Source organism: Neomonachus schauinslandi, chromosome 12 (assembly GCF_002201575.2).
Source record: "Neomonachus schauinslandi chromosome 12, ASM220157v2, whole genome shotgun sequence".
Classification (NCBI taxonomy): domain Eukaryota; kingdom Metazoa; phylum Chordata; class Mammalia; order Carnivora; family Phocidae; genus Neomonachus; species Neomonachus schauinslandi.
This window is the reverse complement of record NC_058414.1, coordinates 30,910,462-30,935,532: the sequence shown is the minus strand read 5'-3', so window position 1 is coordinate 30,935,532 and position 25,071 is coordinate 30,910,462. Positions and strand designations below refer to the sequence as shown.

Sequence of the window (25,071 nt, the reverse complement as noted above, 5' to 3'; positions counted from 1 at the left end):
TAATACAGTGATTCAACAATTCAATATATTACTCAGTGCTCCTCATGATAAGTATACTCTTAATTCCCCTACCACCATTTCCTCTCTGGTAATTATGCACTTGTTCTCTATGATAGTTAAAAGTTTTTTTCTTGGTTTATCTCTTTGTTTTTCCTTTGTTCACTTGTTTTCTTTGTTAAATTTCACATGAGTGAAATCATATAGTATTTGTCTTTCCTTATTTTTTTTAGCATCATACTCTCTAGACCCATCCATGTTTTTGCAAATGGCAAAATTTCATTCTTTTGTTTGTTTGTTTTTGTTAGAGAGAGTGATAGCTCAAGTGCAAGTGGAGGCAGGGAGAGGGGCAGAAGGAAAAAGAAAATCTTAAGTAGGCTGCATGCCCAGTGTGGAGCCCCTGGAGGGGCTCAATCACACCATGCTGAGATCATGACCTAAGCTGAAATTGAGTTGGATGCTTAACCAACTGAACCAACCAGGCACCCTATTTTTTCTTGTGGCTAAATAATATCCATTATGTATGTGTGTGTGTGTGTGTATATATATGGCACATTTTTTAAAAGATTTAATTTTTTATTTGTCAGAGAAATAGAGAGCGAGCACAAGCAGGGGGAGTGGCAGGTAGAGGGAAAAGTAGGCTCCCTGCTGAGGAGGGAGCCCGATGCAGGACTCAATCACAGGACCCTGGAATCATGACATGAGCTGAAGGCAGACGCTTAACTGACTGAGCCACCCAGGTGTCCCAATATACCACATTTTTCTTATCCATTCATCTATCGATGAACACGGGCTGCTTCCATAATTTGGGATACATATATCCTTTCAAATTACTGTGTTTGTATTCTTTGGATAAATACCCAGTAGTGTGATTACTGGATTACAGGGTAGTTCTATTTTTAATTTTTTAAAGCAATTATATTATCAATGGAGGAGAATGAAGGGAAATGAAGAAAGGTATGGCTTTTAAATTTAAGACTGGAAACTGATGACATTCATAGACTGTGATAAATTATGGATATACAAAGTAGTACCTGGAGCAACCACTAAAAAATCTATACAAAGAGATGCACTCAAAAACAATATAGATAGACAAAAATGGAATTCCAAAAAACATTCAAGTAACCCACAGGAAGACAAGAAAAGGAAAACAGAGAAATCAAAAACAGAGAGAACAGAAAACTAAAAAAACGGAAAGCCTATTGTATTTACCGTGTTCTTTCTTGCTTCTTTTATCATCTCATTTCTGCTTGAAGACAGTTCTCTAGCAAGTCTACTGGCAAAAAATTCCTTAGTTCTCCTTGACTTGAGAATGTCTAGATTTTCCCTTTATTACAGAAGGATAATTCTGCTAGATATAGAAGTCTGTTTTGGCATTTTTCTCTTAGGAAGTGCTTCCATGGTTTCTGATGAGAGATCTGCTGTCATTCAAATTGTTTATCCCTTACAGACAGGGTGTAATACTTCTACTACTTTCAACATTTTCTCTTTGTCTTTATTTCTCAAAAGTTTAATTATAATGTGTCTTGGCATGAATTTCTTTGGATTTACACTATGATTCACTCAGTTTTTCAAATCTGTATGTTTACATCTCTTGACAAATTTGGGAATTTTCAGCCATATATTTTTAGCTCATTTTCAGTCCCTTCCTCTTTCTCCTCTCAGAGATACTGTGATGAAAAGAGAGTTAAATCTTTTGTTATAGTCCCACAGGTCCCTGAGGTCTATTTTTTTTTAAGTCCACTTTTTAATTTTAGATTATTTTTAGTCTTTGTTGTTTAGACTAAAAAATTTCTACGTTTTTGTCTTCTAGTTCACGGATTTTTTTTTTTTTTTTTAGATTTTATTTGTTTGACAGAGAGAGACACAGTGAGAGAGGGAACACAAGCAGGGGGAGTGGGAGAGGGAGAAGCAGGCTTCCCGCCGAGCAGGAAGCCTGATGTGGGGCTCGATCCCAGGACCCTGGGATCATGACCTGAGCCAAAGGCAGACACTTAATGACTGAGCCACCCAGGCGCCCCAACAGATTCTTTCCTCTGTCCCCTCCATATTCCTGCTGAGACTATCCATTGAGTTTTTTATTTTGGTTTTGTACTTCTCAGTAACAAAATTTCTATTTGGTTCTTTTTTATATCTTCTATTTCTTTGGTGATGTTATCTACTTTTTTGTTTGTTTTAAGCATGTTTGTAACTGCTCACTGAAGCATTTTTATCATGACCAATTTATGATTTTTGTCACTAATACTTAATACCTCTGACATCTCAGTGTTGCTATCTATTGTCTTTTATCATTCAATTTGAGATCTTCCTGGTTCTTGGTATGACGAGTGATCTTCAAATGAAACCTGGACATGTTCATATTATAAGTCTCAGGACCTTATTTAAAACTTGTTTTCACTGGCTTTCTCTGACAGTTCTAGCTGTCAGGTGTAGGGGGCACCACTTCATTACTGCCAAGTGGAGGGAGAAGTCCACTTTTCCCAGTTGGCCTCCACTGACATTTGACTGTGGGGAGCCCTCACTACTGCTGGGTGGAGGTGGGAGTCCAGGCTTTCTACATGGTCTCCATTGACAATGCACTGGGAGTAGCCTTGTTACTGCTGGGTGATGGTGAAAGACACAAGTCTCCAACAGGTCTCTTCTGACACAGCCTCAGGATGGCAGGGAAATGACCCCTCATTACTGCTGGGTGGGAATGAAGTCCAGGTTCTTCATTAACATGGTGGGAGTGGGAGGTAAAATGGGAAGAGAAGGCTCACCATCAGCCAGGAGGGAAGAAGTCCCAGTTCTCTGCTTGACCCTCTCTGATACCATTCTGATGGTGGTGGTGGGACACTCTGTTATATCTCATGAGGAGGGAATTCTAAGTTCCCCATTTAGCTTTTTCTGGCCTAGGTGGGGGTGGTACCACACTTTTTCTGCGGCATCTGGCTGAAGTAGAGGAGGGAATGTCTAAAAGTCTTCCTCCTTGGGCCACCTGGGTGACTTGATTAAGCATCTGACTCTTGGTTTCAGCACAGGTCATGATCTCGGGGCCATGAGATTGAGCCCTGCGTCGGGGTCTGCGCTCAGTGTGGAGTCTGCTTGAGATTCTCTCTCCCTCTGCACCTCCTGCTCATGCTCTCTCTCTTTAAAATAAATAAATCTTTAAAAAAAATTAAAAATAAAAGTCTTTTGCCTTGCTTTCTGTACCTGATGTTTATAATCTATTGGCTTATCCAGTCTTGGCTATACAAGGCAATCAGAAAATTCAAAGAACCCATCAAGTCACTCCCGAAGTCTTACAGTCCCTAGAAAGTCTCCCTTCTTCCCTCTAACCTTTTGGAGTCTTCTTTTATTTGTTTTATATACTAATGTCCAGGGTTTTAGATATACTTAGTGAGAGAAATAGGGAAAAGTATGTCCCCTTCATCTTTAGAAGTTCTCCTAAATTTCTTTTTTATAGCCAGTTCATCCATCTCTAAAGTGGATGACAAAGGAAATAATACTGTATTTATCCCTAGCAAACTTGTACACAGGCAACTCATTAGAGAACTAATTAAAACATAAAATAAGGAATAGTTCCATTTTTAAAAAACTACAGGATTTGATGGTCTTAATTTCAATGTAAACCAAAAGTGTGATATGGGAATCAAAATGTCAGTGTAATCTTAAGTTCTGAACTAATACAGAGTTCACCTCTCTGAAGCACTTTACTCAGCTCTGAGTATCAGATTTTAAGAGGAATACTAATAAACCAGTGATAAACCAGAAGAATAAGATAGTGGTGGTTCCAGAATGTTGAAGGAAGTAGAGATACATTACCTAGAAAAAAGGGGGACTGAGGAGAAAGGGCTATATAATAGCAATCTTTTCATATTTATTAGGCTCAATACTGAAAAAAGTGGCAGAAAATAGATCAAAGCTAGTCAGATAGGTTGGCTTTATTTATATAAGATTTTTCTAAGAATCTAAACTGCCCCAAAATGTGATGAATTGCTTTACTATCCTAAGTTTCCACACATCAGAAGTATTAAAACAAAGACTGTAAGTCCACCAATCACAAATATCATTGCGTGGATTGCTTCAGGAGAGAGCCTAGAATAATTTTTAATGTGCGATTCATGGCGCTACCTGAAGTGGTGCTATGGAGTTGTAGGGTGGGGTACAACTGCTGCTGAGCAGGTAAAATGCCCCATTTCCCCAATCCGCTTCAACAAGACATTCCACTTACACACCCAGCATCTATACTTGCTTTTATTAGCGCAGGTGCAGATGGGGTGGAGAGAAGGATGATACTTTAAAAAAAATAAAAGTCCAAAAATTAGTGAAGATCTAAACTGAGGTCTCTTTGAATTCTATATTTTCTGATTAGTTCCTAGTTCTCAGCTATATTCCAGGAAAGTAAGATCATTTTATTGCATAATAACTGCAAACAGGATTAATGCATGTCATTTTAAAAGCTTCCTTTTCTTCAATTACGGGACTTTTAAAATGAATAAAGAAATAACTGTTTCAAGTTTTCCACATTACCTGTGTCAACAGAGCCTATTTTGTGCCTGGGGGTGGATTTTATCTTTCTCTGAAAAATTTAATATTTAAACTAAATGCCCTTTTATTTAAAAAATAAAAAGTAGCTGGAGAAAAGTGTATCTCACAAACCCACAAAGTTATATATCTTAAATCTGTACTTCTATAAAGACAAACATTGGAAAAATTAGTTGTTATATACTAAATTTTAGGTGTACTATCAAAATAATCATATAATTTCTCCAAAAATAAAAGCAATTTGTTATGTGCTAGAATACTAAAATAATATATGGAAGTCTGTAGACACTTGAGTCTTTAAAATACTTCATCTCAAAAGTTAAAAATCAATTCATGATTCATCTCTATACTAACCACAGCGAACACTAACCACAGTGACCACATTAGTCAATCTACAGAAACTTTTTTTAAAAGCACATTTTAAATTACTAATTTTACTTAGCTTCAAAAATTAACACAAATTCCACTGTATCATCATTCTTACTGTCTTAATCATACTAGTGGAATTCTTATCCATAAATCAACTAGGGATTCTATTTTCAACATGGTAGTTCACTGGCTTCTCAGAAATGACACTCACTGTTAAGTAATTCTAAAGGTCTATCATCTAGATTTTGCTGAGGCAGGACTCAGAAGATGGCAGGCTAGTGTGCAGGAGGGGTCCATGTATGTGGTCATGAGTCTGCCCAATCACTCAGCATGGATATCTCAACATGGCCTGTTTTCTGCTGATAACTGCTTATGTATTTTGTGAGTGAATCATATGCTAAATGGTATACTGAATTAAGGGAATTGAAGTCTTATGATAAAATATTTGTGAACATTAAGGTACACCAAGGTCTATTGTGTTGCATGTGTTTTTTAGTCATGTATTATTTATAAATTTATATGTAAAATTTTTAAATATTATCACCACACAATATAGTAACCCAGACAATATCTCAAAATACTCTCCTATCCTTTGCTTTTATAAAAACTTATTTTCACATAAAAGGTAACATTAATGGCAGAAAATTTAGGAAATACAGAGCAGCAAAAATAAGAAACATAACTTATTAAATGCAAAATAACAAACTTTTAACAGAAAAGCATCAGTGATTTTATGGACCTCATTTTAAATTGCAAAGGGCTGACTGAATCCAGATTTTGTTTTCCCATGTAATTAAATTCAACCCTTTGTTATAGGCCCATAGGACTGCTCAACGGATTTAAAAACTTAAGAGTAAAACCTGAGGCTTTCAGCATCAAAAAGCATAAAAAAGAATTATCCTTTAGCTTAAATTTGAGATTCTAATAAGTTATATTACCAAAGCAGATTACTGATTTTAAACTATACCAATAAGGTAATAAAGATAATAAAAAGTTAAGTGAAAACATCTGATGATCAGGTTTCCTTTAGGAAGACAAGATAATGGAATTAATGTAATAAAGTTATTATTTATTACTACTAAGAATTATGCTACATAATATTTCTTGGTGTTATCATCTATATTTTACAGGTATTTTTAGTAAACATATTTTATAATTCTGAGAGACCATGGCTCCCATCTTACCTTCTAAATTTTAAGAGATTTATCTTTCTAATGTAAATATATTTACTGATTTATTTTAAAACCACAGTTGAGCATTTTTTTTTACATACTTCTTTTAACTATGGTGAAAAATTTTTCAAAGATTCCAAAGTTTAATGAAGTAGAGATTAAGCAAACAAACTTAATGCCTGGATGCTTCTTTGTAAGTTGGTTAAAATACCATCCAGTAACCTTCTAAGATGGGCTACTTTTTAATTTAAGCTTTCATTTTAATTACTTACGGAAAGTGACTCTGCTCCCTGTATATGACACTTAATGCACTCAGCATTTTTAATGCACCCTGGAAACAGGCATAAATTGGAGAACAGAAATTCATTTCCAGGGACAAAGGATAGGTCAAAAGATTAGGCATTCCAAAATCAGTTTTATGTTTCTCAAGATGAAATATGGCTATTATCTAAATTATACCAGACTGTATGGATTCTAAAATTTCAAGCTTATAAAAAAGAAAGTTGTTGTGAGACTAAAAATACATTAATTCTGTTACCTTTTAGCCGGTGACTTAGAATCTGTTCCAAAATAGCTGCAAAATTGTTAAATTCAGGAGAAGAATCATCAATTGTCTCAAAGCAGGACCGATCAATGAGGGTCTTCACAGAAAACCTGTGAAAAAAAGAGTTAATTCATTCACCTAAGTAGGAAAAATGGAAAGAAAGCCATCTGGGGAAGTATTATAAAAATACTTTATAAGTATTATATATACTGAAAACTCTACTTATTAAAATTTTCTCTGTGAATAGAAAATTTTACATAAATATCAGGCTTTTAGTTATATATTTACTATCTATTGAACACAATAAGACTCAGGAGTAGCTCACTGTCTTCACAGACATTAAAATCAGAATTTAAAAATGACCTAAATTATTAAATCCAAAAACTTAAAAGCTACCCTACTGCTTATAAGAAATTTAAGTGTCAGACGCAAATGCTTTTAAGAGTTTGAGCACAAAATTGAATGAAACAGGATGCAAGTATGCATGAAGTGTAGATCTAAAGTTTTTATGAGCTTTATAAAAAGGAAAAATTACACATCTGTAAAGTGTGCTATATTTTTCCTTATCAGAATGTCCTTTGTCTGTTTTGACTGTCATAATCAATGTGTTTTCCAAGACAGCTCAAATGCCACCTCTTCAATGAAGAATTATCTTTCTCCATATTCCTAGCACAAGCATTTTGTTTGTATGGACCTTTAAGAGACAATTACAGTTTATCTTACTGCTGTTATCTGTAGTATCTATCTCACTAGAATATAAATTCCTTCAGGGACATACATATAAATGTGCAGAAACGTATCTTCTACACATTTATATCTTCCTCAGCTTCAGCACAGAGGACGATGCCTGGAACACTGTTGTCAGTAAGTACTTGTTGATTTATTTGTAAGCCCTATTTTGAAAGAATAGCAAAGAAACATTTACATGCCAATACCATAGCAAGACAAAAAAAAGTTTATGATTGTTAACATATAACAACATTCAGTCACCAGCATCAAAGTTGGGATACAGGACAGTTCTGTCATCTCAAGCAATTGCCTCATGCCATCCCTTTATAGTCATACCCTATAAAGGGTGACAAATGAGTGCCTAAGACAATCAGTGAGGAAGGAAGCAATGGGGAAAACTATGAGAGCTGTTAAGTAATTAGAAATGTAAACTATGAGGGAGATAAAGGAGTACAAACTATTTCTTAAGTTTTAGGCTTGTTGGTTATACTATTCAATCGGGACAGAAAATAGAAGAGATAAGTATAAAGGGTAATATAAAGAGATTTGGGTATATGATTACATCTAAAAACTCTACACTAAAAACTCTTTTCGTCGCCAGTTATAATGTGTAGGGGAATGAAAAAAAAAACAGTAAAACACTTACATAGTATACTATAATTTAAAACATTAGAAATACTGAGAATTTAAGGGTTTTCTTTGTAAAAAAAAATTTACCAACAGTAGTTTGAACAGTGCTTGCGTTCTTACTGTATAACTTAAAAATATGGACCGAGCATATTTTCTATGCCGTGGCAAATTATTCCTTTCTAAGTGTGGACCAGTTTCCAACATTTTATCCTTTGCACTTTCAATTGTGAAAATCTCAGAGAGGCCCCATAATGTGAAGTGGCTTGCCAGCACCACTTCTGCTGGGACCTCCTTTTTGTCATAACCACTCTGCTCATTTATATCAATACATTCACCTTTACTAAGTTCCTCTGGCTGCATACCTAAATTCCCTTGAATAGCAGCAGTGTCAGTATTCCCATGATTAACTCTTTTCTTTTTTTTTTTTTTTTTAAGATTTATTTATTTATATTAGAGAAAGAGAGCACCAGCGGGAGGGGCAGAGGGAGAGGGAGAGAGAATCTCAAGCAGACTGTGGGGCTCGATCTCAGGACCCTGAAATCACAACCTGAGCCAAAACCAAGAGTAAGACGTTTAACTGTGCCATCGAGGAGCCCTTGTGATTAACTATTTCTTCTATAATTCCACTTGAGTTCAATTCAAATTTCACTTCCAATGTCAGCACTTTCCGTTTCTTCACCACGTTTTCATCTTTGTTGGTCAGTTCACTTTCAATTATCCATTTTTGTAAAACATCATGTGGGTTTATCACCAAGACACAAGGAAGCAACACAACTACAGGTTTTGATTTCTGTGCATGGACTGATAACACATGAACAGTGACCAATGCTAGGCAGACTTAGAAAGAAGTGATGTGACTGGTCACTGATCATGATGTGCATTTGTTATTAACACAGTGATTTGTAGACTAAGGTGCCAGCAACAAAATTTTATTTTATGCAATTACTCACAGTTAATATATCCTGGTAGTCAAACTCGAACTGTGTTATTAGAGGCCTGGTATTAACTGAATTGTAGTAACTGAAATAGTACATATTGGAACTGTGCAAAGTGAGGACTGCCCCATTTATTAACTACAAACAGAATAATTCATTACATGTTAGCATAAATAATGTATTTTATAAAATGTGTCTTTTCCAAAACAACAAAAAATTAGCAAGAATAGCATTGTTGTACCTCTTTGCAAATATCTTTAATGTTGTGTTGAACAGAAGAGAATAAATCCTCATATCTGTTTCTGTATTCAAGCTATTTTAATATTATACACCATGTAGCCTCTGGAAAACACTGCACACTTGTTAAAGAATGGGAACATAAAAGGCAAATACTGTCTTAAAACTGTTAAAATAATTTCTGACCTTTTGGACCTCTGAAGGGGTGAAAGTCCAGGAGTACATTTTGAGAACCACGACCTAAGGCATTCTTAGTATGTAAATAACATTTCTCCTAGAATACTAGTAATTATATATTCTTGAGAGCACTGAGAAAATAATTATTCAAATAATTTTGTCTTCTTTGGTCAGGACAAGTAATTTTGACAGCGGTGGATTAACGTTCAGTACATGGTATTATCTATAACTACACCTAGGACTCAAAGGCGGAAGCCATTATGTAAAGAAAAAATAAGAACAGCTAAGAAAGAAGCAACACTGATGAAGTGGTCTCTGGTACCTAAAAGATAGTCAAGTTAGATAAATATCAGATGTAATGCATGAGTAAATGAACAGAAACAAAAAGAAGATAAACAGATAAACCAGATTAAAAGGGACTTGAAAACTTGTTTTTGTTCCCTATGTCCATCTCATTGGCAATACAGGAGAAAAATGAAATGTTGCCATTCCTTAGCAAACTTTTAATAAGAATAAGTAAGTATAATGTTCTTATTCAGTAAGAGATTGAAAAATGTTCCTAAAATGAATAAGCAAAACCCCTAGTTTGGTTTTTGACCTAAATAAAAGGAAACTTTGTAATGTTTTAATCTTTCCCTCCAATCTTCATTAGGTAGGACTCTACGATCACATTCAAGGCAGAAGTAATCTATTGCTTTAAAAAATTATGGCATTTAAGATCAGAATGCACATCAGTGAAATGAAGTGAAAATTTTACTTAAAGATAAAAATAACTACTTATTTCATCAAAAAGAGCTAGGTTTGAATGTTCAATTTCTTTTTTTAAAATAGATATTTATTTATTTGACAGAGAGAGAGAGTGCACGCAAGCTGGGGGAGCAGCAGGCAGAGGGAGAAGCAGGCTCCCTGCTGAGCAGGGACCCTGATGCGGGACTCGATTCCTGGATCTTGGGCTCATGACCTGAGCCGAAGGCAGACGCTTAACCGACTGAGCCACCCAGGTGCCCCTGAGTATTGAATTTGTACATGTAACAATCTGATAAGATTTTAGTCACTAATGTCCTCCAGGAATAATACAAAATCCTAACAAATTATCTACACTGTAAATTGTAATGGGAAGAAAGGCCATGGGTATTAATACATATATTTTTGTAGCACCAAAAGCCATACACGCATCAATCAATAGTCAATAAAATACATGCATCTTTTTATCATGTTATCAGTAGCTTGTATTCCTACAGAAATTTGCATGACAAAAACCTAAAATGGTAAATCTCAGAGTACTAAATTACTTTTAATCCAACACCTGAAAAAAAAATAAAAACAAAGTCCAAATATCCTAAAGCATACCTTTAGACACAAGTTCTGTTATTTCCAAGCATGAAGATATTTAAGGGTGAGAAAGCATTTTAAATATTCTATTATATCAAGATTGATAAGGAAAAAAAAAGAACGTTTCCTGCCTTTGCTTCATCATTTATATCCTACTCTCCTTCTACCAACACAAATCAAACTTTCAGAAGGTAACTTAGTTCCTTAGAATCCATGTTTTACTTCTAGCTAGCCAAGTCTTCCCACTCAACACTTATTTCTCTAGAATCATGTAGCTAGTTCCATTATGCCAAAATAATGAGAATCTTTTCCTCCATAACACAGTAACTAGCTAAGATGTGCTATAAAAACCAAACCTGTAAAAAGAATTTCAATACATCTAAAAAAATATCACACAGATGCTGAGCTATTTCCTGATAGTGATGACATTAATATTAGTCATCTATTTCCTGAAGAGGAGTGATTTTAAAATAATGAAATGACAATTTGATGAATGTCTAAAAATACCAAATCAAGGCTAAGTAACAGCTTTTACATAAGAATTAAAAATTCAAAAATGTTCATAAAAGGGTTGTATAATTAAGCACAGTTTTTAAAATGTCTCTGTCTAAACAGATTCTCTTTTCCACTTTCAATGCCCAAAGAAAATATTTGTTGGGTCAGAAATAGACAAGAACGATTGTGAATAAAACCTTCAAACCTAAGAAAGCATTAACTTCCTTTTTCTCTTTGGCAACATACCAAGAAAAATGAGAGAGTTACAAAAACTGTGTTTAAAAAATCTTCATTACACTACATTAAACTAATTCCTCCCATGTCATAGATTTGTAACATAATTTTAACTATAAATAATTAAAAAGTAAAAATGTGACAACAAAATAAAAAAATTATTATTCTGTTAAATTTCTACATTATTGGAAAGAAACTATTAAAAAGTGGAAATCCACCTTTAATATTTAAGGCTCTGCATTAGTAATACATACATATATATTTACATATATGCAGAGTGATCGAGTAGGAAAAAATATATTCCCATCCCCTTACAATAAGCAAACATGCTTCAAAAATCGTAAATTTCAGGGTGCCTGGGTGGCTCAGTCAGTTGAGCGTCTGACCCAATTTGGGCTCAGGTCATGATCTCAGGTTGTGAGATGGAGCCCACCTTCGGGCTCTGTGCTGGGTATGGAGCCTACTTAGGATTCTCTCTCTCTCCCTTTCCCTCAGTCTTCCCTGTACCCCCCGCCACTCTCTCTCCCTCTTAAAAAAAACAAAAAAACCATAAATTTCACACAAAACAGATTTTTTTACCTATACCATTAAATCTCTTTACCACAGAATTATATCTGAAGACAACCAAAGTACATAAAGGCATCTAGAATCATCACATTTCAAAACTAAAAGGATTTCAGAAAAGTCATTCATAAGTTGTATTTTTAAGTAGAACATTACATCCAAATCCTGAGACAGAATTCTTTCCACTATTTCACACCAAAATTACAGAATTCCTTATAAGTTTATCACTGCTAGTAGTCTCTATCAAAGGGGCAGGTAACTATCTTCTGCCATTAATATAATATCCATCATCAATAATCAAAAAGGACATGGATGCTGGAAACAAGATACAATTTACCTAAATATAATTTATATCAGTAACTGTAGATAATAGCTTATTTCCTCTTTTTTTTTTTAATTTTATTATGTTATGTTAGTCACCATACATCATTAGTTTTTGATGTGGTGATCCACGATCCATTGTTTTCGTGTAACACCCAGTGCTCCATGCAGTACGTGCCCTCCTTAATACCCATCACCGGGCTAACCAATCCCCCCTCCCCGCTCCTCTCTAAAACCCTGTTTCTTTCTCAGAGTCCATAGTCTCTCATGGTTCATCTCTCCCTCCAATTTCCCTCCCTTTGTTTTTCCCTTCCTTTTCCTAATGTCCTCCATGCTATTTCTTATGTTCCACAAATAAGTGAAACCATATGATAATTGACCTTCTCTGCTTGACTTATTTCACTTAGCATAATCTCCCCCAGTCCCAGCCATGTTGATATAAAAGTTGGGTATTCATTATTTCCTTTCTTATATTTTACACCAGAAACTCAAAAAATCTTTTAGAATCAGAAATTTGCCTTTTTTTTTAAGTATTATGAAAGTAAGAATTCCCAAAAATCATGTATATTTCACTTTTATTTTTCTATAATTTTAATCTTTTTATAAGAAAAAAATTCTTTACACATGTAATTGTAGCAAGAGTCTGCAACTACTACCACAGGCCAAATCCAACCTGTTGCCAGTTTCTATAAATAAAGTTTTATTGGAACACAGGAAAAAAAAGTCCCAACCAATTTCTCTGAAATGGTAGCCTAAGTCTCTCTCTTATTAGTATTTACTATCTTTAAAATTTTTACCCTATATAAAAATTAAAAAGAGAAAAGTATATTTTAAAATATTTTCCCCACCTGTACTGACAAAATTTCTTTTATTTTTCTTTTTTAATTAAGACCTGTGAAGTGCACTATTTTATTTATTCATTTATTTATTTTTATTATGTTCAGTTAGCCAACACACTACATCAAAAACTAATAATGTACTATATGTTGACAAATTTCTTTTAAAGAGAATTGTTAACCTAAGTACTTTAAGGATGAAATACTACACAATTAACATCTTGTATTGCTATATAAGCAGATAGATGACAACAGACTGCCCAACATGAAAAATAACATTAGATGCACTATCTTAAAAAAAAAGGCTAAGACAAAATTTTCCAAAAAAATAAAAATAAACATCTAAAATTAGAAAGCTATCAAACCAAGAAGACTTCCCATCTTAACATAAATTAACTCATTAAATCTCTTATATGAAAGAACTCCCAATTAAAATCATTTTAATAAAGAATACTTTATACCCTTGGACCACATATCCTTCTGGAATCCAAATGCTCTTTATCCAATAACAGACGAAAATATTCAAGTAACATATTTTAACATTGGTAAACTATCTAGTAAACTAGATATTCACAGCAGCAATACAGCAATAGGAAGAACTGGGGCTTTAATATCAGAAGGCCTTGGATTCACACCTGGCTCTGCTGTTATCCATTCCTGTCAAGACACTTAACCTCTCTGAACCTCAGTTTCCTCAGTAATCAATTACCAAATTATTGTGAAGATTAAAAGAGATAGCATATATAAAGTATTTAATTTTTAACTTACACAAAAATTACTAAATGTTAGCACATATCCTCTTTCTTTTTAGAGCATCAGCATTTCACTGAATAACATCTAAGCACAGAAAAAGAGGCAAGAGGGCGCCTGGGTGGCTCAGTTGGTTAAGCGACTGACTTCAGCTCAGGTCATGATCCCAGGGTCCTGGGATCAAGTCCCGCATCGGGCTCCCTGCTCTGCGGGGAGCCTGCTTCTCCCTCTCTCACTCCCCGTTTGTGTTCCCTCTCTCGCTGTGTCTCTCTCTGTCAAATAAATAAATAAAATCTTTTAAAAAAAAAAAAGGAGGCAAGAATTTCAAGTGTCTGTATGTAAACTGATTTTCTAAAGGACTTAATAGGTAGCAATCATGGTTTATGAACACCAGAAATGCTAAGAAAATGAAGGTTCCCATTTTCTGATTCTATGGCTCAAATACAAACACATATACCCACACGTGATTTAGAACCAGTTCATATGTAGCCACAGACACTGAAGGAAGCACATAAGGAGAAAGAATAGGTTTTGAAATCAGATATATTTGGGTTTGAACTCTAGCAATGTTAGGCTTAACTATAAAATAAATCTGACTGAAACAGAAATTGCTTCAATTAAAGAATTTTCATTACTAGTCATAAATGCTCATCTAATATTTTTCCTCCAAAAAGCCTATTCTGCATGCATGACATAAATTATTTTCCTCATATGTTAAACACAAAAAAAGAGCACAGGCAGGGGGAGCTGCAAGTAGAGCAGGCAGAGGGAGAAGCAGGCTCCCCACTGAGCAAGGAGCCTGATGCAGGACTCAAACTAAAACTCTAATATCATTAGAGATTAATCATTAGGGTGACTTTTAAAAAATAAGTGATGATGATTCTTCAATTCAACCTTCGACCTTATTTTGGAAATGGTCATCCACTGCTATTATTCTTCAGTAGTTATAATTACCTCATTTGATAAACATGCCTCCTATGTACAAAATGCTGGAAATAAACTAGATGCTGAATAAACTATGAGTCCAGTGTTTGAGAAATTCACATTCTAGTAAAAGACAAAAAGATAATTAGATTACAGCATAATTGGTGCTATATTTATTTATAGAACCTATTCCAGAAAAGACTTCAGATTGCTTATGAGGGCATATAAAATACCATCAGTTGGCTGTATAAATTAAAACTGGGGAAGATGAAAAATGTGGGAACAGACTAAGGAGGATGGAGTAAATGGTGGTAGACCAATGCTCCCACAGAGTACAGCTAGAAAAACTGGGAGAAGGGGGAGGAATTACAGAAATCATATGTTTGAAGCCTGCAGAGAGAGAGAGTGGCTGAAATAGTATGAATTAGAGAGGTAAGGACTCTAGAAAGAGGAAAGCTCAAAAATCAGTGGGCTGCTATAGTTGCTTTTACCCAGGAATGTCCGCCAATTCTGAGTGTGGCAGGGTCTAACTCCCACAGAAGACTGCTAGCAGGGAACAGAAAAACCAGGAAAGCTTTTGAAGGAGACCTGGGAAGGCCTCAAACACCTTCTTGTCATCAGAAGACTAAAATCCTAATCACAAAGCCTCTGATTAACAGAATAAAGCATCTGGTAGTTCCAGAAGACAAAATAATTGTTTACGACTACCAGAGAAAGGGTGCTGAAAAATATACCAAACCTAGGTTGAAAACCCTGGATGGTCAGGGGCAAATGAAAGGCTGAGCAAGACTTCCCAGGGTTGATAACCAGCCTGGATTCGGCACCATCCCTGACTAGATGAAGGTGATCAGCTACCACTCTATCTTCCCGAGGAAGATAACATTAGTAAAGAAAGTGAGCACTACCCTGTATTATGAGCAATGGGCACTAGTATGCTTTTGACCACGTTTTCTTCAAATTGATAGGTGCACTCCACCTGTTTACTCCTCTGTGGTCTTTTTCTACTATATGTTATGTTTTAATGAATACTTTTGACATAATGGTTGACAAAAGGGTAAGTACAATAGCACTTAGAGAACAACAAAAGTGCTGAAAAAAATTTAATACATACTATCTGGCATTCAATTAAAAAAATCTAGATATGCCAAAAAATAAGACTACATGACAAAAAGAGGAAGAGAGAAAACACAATAAAAAGATTAAGATGATACAAATATTCTAAATTAGTGATAAGAACTTTAAGGTAACTATGATTAATATGGCCTAGGGAAGACAGGAAAAGATGGATATAGATAAAAAGATAGTATTTTTATAAGAGGATTAGAATCTATTAAAAAAGAATCAAATAAAAATTCTAAAACCATCTGAAATTAAAAACTCATTTAATTTACTCAGATGAGAAACAGAAGACAAGATTAATGCAAAGGAAAAGAAGTCGATAGAATATATACAAACTGAAGTAGAGAGAGAATAAAGAAGAGCAGATACAGAAAAGAAAGAACATAAGTCAAGTGGAGCCTGGTAAGATTTAACACACATGTAACTGGAGTGTAAAAAGATAATAGCTAAAATTTTTCCAAATCTGATGGAAGAGCAACGACAAGGGTAAATATGTAGGTAAATGCAAATGTGTATTGCCTGAATATCAAGTATAAAATACAGCAATAAAAGAATCTTGCAGAATTTAAAATATATGTAGACTTAAAATGTCCAAGATGAGAATGAATAAATGGTTCTAACACTACTGGGGAAGCAGATGGAGTTAAATTTATGTTACACTGTGATAAATCAAGTGTAACTGCAAAAGGATAGGAATCTAACATATATACAGAACAAGAAAAAAAATTTATGACTAAAGTTCATTGAGAGAAAAACTGGAATAGTGGAATAAAAAATACTGATTTATAAGAAGGCAAGGAAAGAGAAAAAAGTAAACATAAAACAAAGAGTAAAATGGTAGCTATAAACCCAAACACAGTAACATTAAATGTAAATGGGCTAAATACTCTAAATAAAAGATTAGATAAAACCCCAAACTCAATTCTATCCTGCCTACAAGAGACACTTTAAATTTAAGAACAAAAAGATTAAAAGTTAAGGATGGAAAAAGATACACCATACAAACATTAACTGAAAGAAAGCTGTTTTAACTATATTAATAGCAGACAAAATAAACTCTAAGACAATAACAGTATTAGAGATAAAGAAAGACATTTCATGGTGACAAAGGAATCCAACCCCTATGAAGGATCACGGTTCTTTTTCTTTTTTAAAGATTTATTTATTTATTTGAAAGAGAACATGAGCGGGAGGGGCAGAGGGAGAGAGAATCTGAAGCCCAGCTGGATGCGGGGCTTGATCTCATGAGCCTGAGATCACGACCTGAGCTGAAACGAAGAGTAGGATATTTAACCGACTGCACCACCCAGGCACCCCAAGAGATCACAATTCTAAATCTGCACACACCCAGTAATAATGCAACAAAATATTGAAAGCAAAAATGACAGAACTAAAGGATGAAATAGACAAAGACACACTCAGAGACAGACTTTAACACATCTCTCTTAAAATTAGATACACTAGGCATATAAAAAACTAGTAAGGATAAAGAAGATATGAATAACACAATTAACATACTTAGATACAACTAACATAGAACATGCAATCAATGACAGAATATATATATTGTTCAAATGTACATGAAATATTTATCAAAATTAACCATATGCTATATCATAAAGCAAGCATAAACAAAATTTCAAAAGTTTGAAATCTTTCAGAGTATGTTCTCTGTAAGTATAGTGGAATCAAGTTAAAAATCAATATCTAAAAATAACTAGAAAATCCTCCACTGTTTGAAAGTTAAATAAATTTTTAAATAACCCATGAGTCAAAGAAATCCCCAACAGAAATTAGAAAACATTTTAAACTAATTAATAATAAAGATATAACACTTCAAATCCCAAAATAATGCCAAACAGGGGCATCTGTAGATTTAAAAGGCATATATTAGAAAAGAAGAAAGGCTGAAGAACGATGATCTAAATTCCCATCTCAAGAAGTTAGAAAAAGAACAGGAACTTAAAGTCAAAGAAATAATAAAAAAAACCAATGAGTTAAGAAATAAATGTATGGCAGAGAAAATTAACAAAGCCAAAAGCTGACTTTTGAAAAGACACATAAAATTCATAAACTCCTGGCCAGAAAAAAAATGGAAAAAAACAGAGATTAGCAATATCAGGAAAGAAAATGGAAAATTACTATAGCTTTTTTAAACAATAAAAAGATATTAAGAGGATATTTGAAAGATCTTAAGAATAAGATTGGTAATATACATGAAAAACTCACTGAAGCCTCATTCGAGAAGAAACAGGAAATCTGAATTGTACAGTGTCTGTTAAATAAATTGAATCTGTTACTAAAAGACTTCCCACAAAGACAATTAGCAGTTCAGATTTCTTCCCTGGTGAATTCTTTCAAAAGTTTAAGAAGGAAATAATCTAATGTTATACAAATTCTTCTACTGAAGAGTATTTCCCAACTTGCTTTATAAGGTCAGATAATCTTTATGACAAAACTAAACAAGGACACTGTAAGAAAGAACAATTACGGGGCGCCTGGGTGGCTCAGTCGTTGAGTGTCTGCCTTCGGCTCGGGTCATGATCCCAGAGTGCTGGGATCGAGCCCGGCGTCGGGCTCTCTGCTCAGTGGAGAGCCTGCTTCTCCCTCTCCCACTCCCCCTGCTTGTGTTCCCTCTCTCACTGTGCCTCTCTTTGTCAAATAAATAGGTAAAATCTTTAAAAAAAAAAAAAAAAAAAGAACAATTACAGATAAATCTCTTCCATGAACATATATGTGAAAATCCCAAATGGAATATTAACTCATTGAATGCAAAGATATGTAAAAAAAGATAATACACTACAACTGTTTTTATTCCAGAGTAGTTTAACCTTCAAAAGTCAATCAATATTAATCACTACATAAACAAAAAAAAAAAGGGAGATAAATTATGTTTATTTTGTTAGACAGAAAAAATATTTGATTGCAAACATCTACCTCATGGTAAATTTTTTTTTTTTAATTTTATATTAATATGTTATGTTAGTCCCCATATAGTACAGCATTAGTTTTCGATGCAGTGATCCATGATTTATTGTTTTCACATAACACCCAGTGCTCCATGCAATATGTGCCCTCCTTAATACCCATCACTGGGCTACCCCATCCCATCACCCCCTCCCCTCTAAAACCCTCAGTTTGTTTCTCGGAGTCCATAGTCATGGTAAAATGTTTTCTGCAATACTCTGGTCCTAGCCAGTGCAGTAACACAAGAAAACAAAGGCATGAAGTTTTAAATAAGTGGATGATATGACTGTATTCAGAGTTTAAAAAAATAAAAAACTGCAGAAGATCTGTTAGAATTAATAAGTAAATCTGGTAAGATTACTACAAGACAAATATTTTAAAAGGTTGATTTTATGTCTATATATCAGCAAAAAAAGAAAATAATAAAATTTAATGTTACAATATAAAAATATAAAAGAATAAGTTTAAAAAGGGATGTATATGTATATTCCCAACTACAAACACTTTGAGAAAAACTTCAGAATATTTAAATACATGAAGGGTAATGTTCTTTTTCTTGACCTGAGTGTTAGTTACAATGTAGTGTCCTCTTCACAAAAATTCACCGACCTGTACACTTATGCCATGTGCACTTTCTGTATGCAGATTATAAATCAATAATAATTTATATGAAAAATATGGAAGCAAAGTAGAGCTAAGAATAATGCTAAATGCATTACTCCCATGTTCTATGTATCTTTTAGAGCTTGGCCACAAATTTAACACTAAAATTTCTAAAGCTGTATAAGAAAAAAGAAGTTGTCAGTTACACATTTGTGTCCAGTCCAACTGCCTAGAGATACAATTCTTGGCACTAAAATAAGACAGCTATTTCTCATAGAAATCTTCACAAAAAGAAGACACTTTTTGACATGATAAACAATGTCCTTGACAACAACTTCAAGAAGACCTTCTGTGACGGTTTCTTCTGATGACACACAATATAGGCTGATGGAAACTTACCAAGGCACAAATGTGAAAAAGCAACTGGTGATAGGAGTGTGTGAAGCAATGCTGTCTACATACCCAGCTGCTTTGTGATGATTTGGACCAGCTCAGATATATATCTCCTAAACTTGTAAGACTGAATACATGAGTGGATAAGCATCACATATTCCGCCTTGAATATCCCATCTTTCATCTGAGCTTCTGACATTTATCAATCAGCAGTGAAGTTAAGATAAGCAGGGAAGGGGCGCATGGGTGGCTCAGTTGGTTAAGCTACTGCCTTCAGCTCAGGTCATGATCCTGCAGTCCCGGGATGGAGTCAGGGAATCTGCTTCTCCCTCTGACCCTCCCCCTTCTCGTGTGCTCTCTCTCAAATAAATAAAATCTTTAAAAGATAAGCAGGGAAGTTACATGTGTGGAGGACAGCTATTTTCCCTAAGTTGAGTATGAATCCATTTTAGCTAGGGGAAGAGATAATGACCTTTTATAAATGCTGAGAAGCTTATCCAGGACTAATAGCTGAAAAGATGATCATGCTACCTCCGTCATGAATACCTACTATCAGAGCTCTTAACAATCCTTAGAAATGATACTGAACCTGCTCCAAAAGAATGCAACTGAAAATGTTGATCAAAGACCAAACCCAAAGTTCTGCCACACCCAGCATGATTAAAAGAGCTTTAGCTAAAAATATAATCACTGTAGCCAAGGTATGAACAGTCTCATGAGGCATACTCAAGCAAATAGTAACAAGGAAAGTAAGTCACTCAATTTGAAGTTCTTTAAAGGATCATATTGCCAATCATACTAACATTTTACGAATCTGCAGTTCACCCACCAAGTTCAAACATAGGAAGAGACATTTTTTCTGATTATTCATCAACTAAAATGTTAAGTTCAGAGTGCTAAAGCCCACTTACTTACCCGAGGTCTCTGGATGCCTTTTTTTTTTTTTAAACACATGATAAATTTACTTATCTGCTTTCCTAGTTCACAGCCAATTGTAGTAAGCACGTGAGGATAGGAAGCACAAAGGAAAGAGCTGCTAGAAACAGGCAGAGTTGTAAGAAATACAGATAACTTGGTGGGAAGCAACAGTAGAATGCAAAAGCAGACAAAAAACTTTAAACACACAATCTTCTGGGGTCATGTCGCAAAAAGCTCTATGCATCTCAAGAGTCCTCAAGGGCAGCCACTGCATAGGACATATTCACAGAACCAGATTCAGAGTGAAGTCCTCAATAAAGATTCTATTATTCTTTAGAGAGTCTTTTTAAAGAAGGTAGAGAAATGTGTAATCCATTTTTAAAAGTGATTCACCCAAAATGTTTTAAATATTAATATTTATTGTGGCTTAAACACTTAAATCATAGGCTTCAGTTATACAGAAGATTGCACTCCACAACTAACGCTGAGTAGAGCACTATAGTTGATGGGAGAATTTTAAGCTTAACTCAAACATTAATAACATGGAAAATAGAAGCACCTCATTCCCTGACTACACTGGAAAAATAAGGCCCTATTGTTACTTGAAATAACATTCAAATTATGAAATAATATCTTCACCTACAGAAAACCAAGAATAACTATGTACATCTTATTAGAAGTACTTTAATTTAGAAAACCATCATTTGTCTCCACTCATCACACTTTCTCCTTAAGTGGCTCTTGTTAATCCTTTCTATCCACAAGCCAGGAAAATTATGACTGTGTGAGGAGTTTCTCTTAAGAAATTGATGTAAAAATTTAACAAATGTTATATTAAAATCTGATTATGCATATATAAACTATATACTTTAATAACTTTCTCATAAAGCAATGTTGACCTACAGAAATATTGGTCAATATTCAACATAAAGCAATGTTGACCTACCATTTTAATTCTCTTTGTCAACAGAAGTAAAATCAAAAGAATATGTAAGTTTTTCAATAAAATGTGGAGCTTAAAAATGACAGAAAAAATGACTAATGTACCTGATTTTCTATGGATGAAAAAGAGAGATTTAAAAAAGCCTGCAGGACTTTAAAAATTAATTTTTCAAAATTCTAAATGGTAAAGAATATGCAGGGAAAATACTAGTTGGTACAAAGAGCCAAAATCAGTCCATGAATATTTTGGAGTTGAATGTGGAATATTTAGAGGCCTCAAATGACCTACTTTCTCTCCACCACAATCTGTAAAAAAGCATGATAAAATAGTACTTACTAAGTACCATACAAGTATTTTTAAGGCTACAATACATAAATGTTCAACAGAACAAAAACAAGAGATGAAAGAATTACATACATAATCACAATGGATTGAAATTAAATTCAATTCAGGTCCTGACTATCTTACCTAACCCAGCAACCCACTTCAAAAGTTCCACACCATAACAATACTGTTCTTGTACAAGGCTTCAAACCTAAAGAATTGCTTAGTTACATAATAAGGCTTTCAAACTAAGCTGAGAATATGCCTAAATTGTGTAAGGGGTAAAGAAAAGCATTATCGTATAAATATCATAGATACAGTAGAATGATATGAGGTGGTTGGGGGGTTATTTTGTTTTGATTTACTTTGGTAAACTGTTCACAAGTTTTCTAGAGCATCAGTAGGGAAACATAAAATGGGAGACAAAGTTCAAAATGTTTTTCTTTAGAGAGAAAAAGGCACATACCTCATCTAGCTACCATTAAACATATGTCTACTATTACCCTGCTCATATTTGGGGAAATTCAAAAGAAAATATCAACACATTTTATTTGAAGTCTATTATTAGTTTTAGGGCTGTTATTGAAGGATACTAATGATGTAGGCTAAGATGATTTTACAGATGTGAAAACTAGGTAATGAGATGTTTGCATGGCTTCTTAAAGAACACAGAACTCGTTAAGGACAAAGTAAACTTAGAACTCAAACTCTAAACCAACTTCTTCACAACTTAAATATCAAATCACCTCTAACTTGATATATAAAATTAAAAAATGAATTCATTAAGAGACAAGGGTAAGATACCACAATTTGGTAACTCTTGAAAGGCAAAGAAACATAAATGCATAAATACTGATTTGTTCAGGCAGAGCGACTTAAAACATACAAATGGCCTAGAATGACTTTTTTCCCAAAAAGTAAAAGCCTTTTAGACAAAGCCTATCAAACAGATCCCATTACTATTGAGATGGATGATAATTTATATAAACCATCAACTCTTCATACATGAAGAACAGCCTTTGTAGTAAATCCACATAAATACACAAGTTGAAATCTAAGCCAGAAATTGAAATTTATTTTAGCTACAACACTAAATTTATGTGTAAATTATACCTGAGGTCAGCACTTATATTCATTTTGCAATAGAAAACAATAATTATGCAAATAAAATTAATGAAAATACAGCAAGCCCGGGACAGCTGTCCACACAAATCAGTGTGATATGACTGAAATTTCTTAAACATAACTTAAAATGTTATTTAAATAAGATTGAGATACAAATCCCTTCTTCTGGCCTGCCTCAGATGAGGGAACAGGTGAACATCAAGTAACCTAAAATCAGCCAGGACAAAAATGGAGAAGCAAGAGTACCCACCACTGAAATTATTCATTCAATAAATATTTGCTGAGCATCAGATGCTATAGTGTGAAGAATCATTTAAAAAAAAAATTAAAAAGACAATTGAGAAAAAAACTGTCCTGTGAAGTTTAACTGTGAGGGAGCTTTTATGAAATATATTACCCCAAGAATGCTGGATCCTGCCTGAGATGATCTGTTAAAAAAATAAAATAATAATCTTTAATATATGTAAAAGAAATCAGCTTTGATTATTGTTCTGTTTTCCTAACTTAAAAAAGGAAGATTTTCCTGGATTTAAAAAAATTTAATACCTGTCTTCCTCAAAAGGTTGCATCCTAGACAGCACAAGTGGTAAATTAAACCAAGTCCACATTATTTTACTGTTTACAGCTCAAAGTGCCATACAGTTAGTGAGGCAGGTCTTCCTGCTATTTAGGCAAACATCTGTAATGGTCCAGGTTTAAAAAAAAAAAAAAAGTCCCTCAAAGTTATTGAATATAAGTCCTAGCATAAATATCTGTGTGCTGCGACAGACGCTTGACACATTTTTACACAAGAAGAAATACACAGAAATGGAAAAGGTGTCATCATTTCTTAATTCTTAGAGGATTACCGATGGTTGCTGCTGAGGTGTTTGGTGAAAAATCAGTTATTTCTGAATACAGATACTAATTATTCCCTTTATGTTTCCATATTTCCTAGAGTAAAGGAATACTACATTTATAATTAGAAACTCTTTAAGGAAAGGCAGACTTGGAATAAAACATTGACACGAAGACTAGGTATCCTCCACAAGTCCCACTCTTTATAACAACTGCAGAAACTGCACTAGCTCTGCAATTTAAAAGTGGAGAGAACACACACACACACACACACACACGGTAGGCTTGTAGTAGACACTCAATACTGGTGGAGTGAAATAACTGAATATATGCGTAAACAAGCCAAAACAAAAACAAAATGCATTCCGATTTTGAAGCAACACAGTAACGACTTTACCAAAAGCTGGCTGACAGCTTAATGAGCACTAAATGAAAGAGCTTTTCCTTCTTGTCCTCCTCTTACTCTGACACTGGAAGACACATTCAAAACAAATCCTCCCCCAGCCCCGCCCCAAGCCTTATCCTCGCTCATCTCTGAAACTGTCGGAAAGTCAGGGGCCTCGCGGTGCCCAGACCCGGGCCCCTCTCAGGGCGCTCGCGCCCGCGGACACGCCCGGTGCTGCAGAGCCTGGGGCCACGGCCCCCCAGTCTGCGGGACCCCCAGTGGCTCACGCCCTCAATCCTCAGCCCTCGGCGCCGGCGGCCCCCTCCCCTCGCTGCGAGCCGCGCCGTACCTGCACACCGTGATGAGGTTCCTCCTCTCCACCGCAGCATTGCGGGCGCTCAGGCTCTTCTTGCCGCCGCCGCCCCCGCCGCGGCTCCCGCTCAGGCCCCCCAGGCTCCGGGAGGCCATGGCGGGCTGACCTCCGCGCCCCTTTTGTCTGCTGCGACCCCTCCCGCCCCCCACACCTGCTCCCCAATGCTCTCGCTCGTTTTGCGACCGTGGGGGCACTGGAGGGTCGTGGGGCAAGGAGCGGGGACCGACGGAGGGTGTGGAAGACCGCGGGGGAACTCGTACCGGGGCACTGACGGCTCGCGCTCCGCACCCAAGCTCCACACACACACACAC

General features: G+C 35.1%; 1 protein-coding gene across 6 annotated transcripts in view; it reads right to left on the bottom strand.

The window, feature by feature from the left end:
- RUNDC3B (RUN domain containing 3B) overlaps positions 1 to 24,855 on the bottom strand; it is a 126,301-nt gene extending 101,446 nt beyond the window's left edge. For all 6 annotated transcript variants that reach the window (XM_021689686.1, XM_044920062.1, XM_044920064.1 and 3 more), the window contains exons 1-2: positions 24,737 to 24,855; positions 6,604 to 6,719 (exon numbers count right to left, since the gene is read on the bottom strand). In XM_021689686.1, coding sequence (XP_021545361.1) covers positions 6,604 to 6,719; positions 24,737 to 24,855 — 235 coding nt within the window. The remainder of the gene's footprint in view (positions 1 to 6,603; positions 6,720 to 24,736) is intronic.
- Between the last annotated feature and the right edge of the window lie 216 nt (positions 24,856 to 25,071).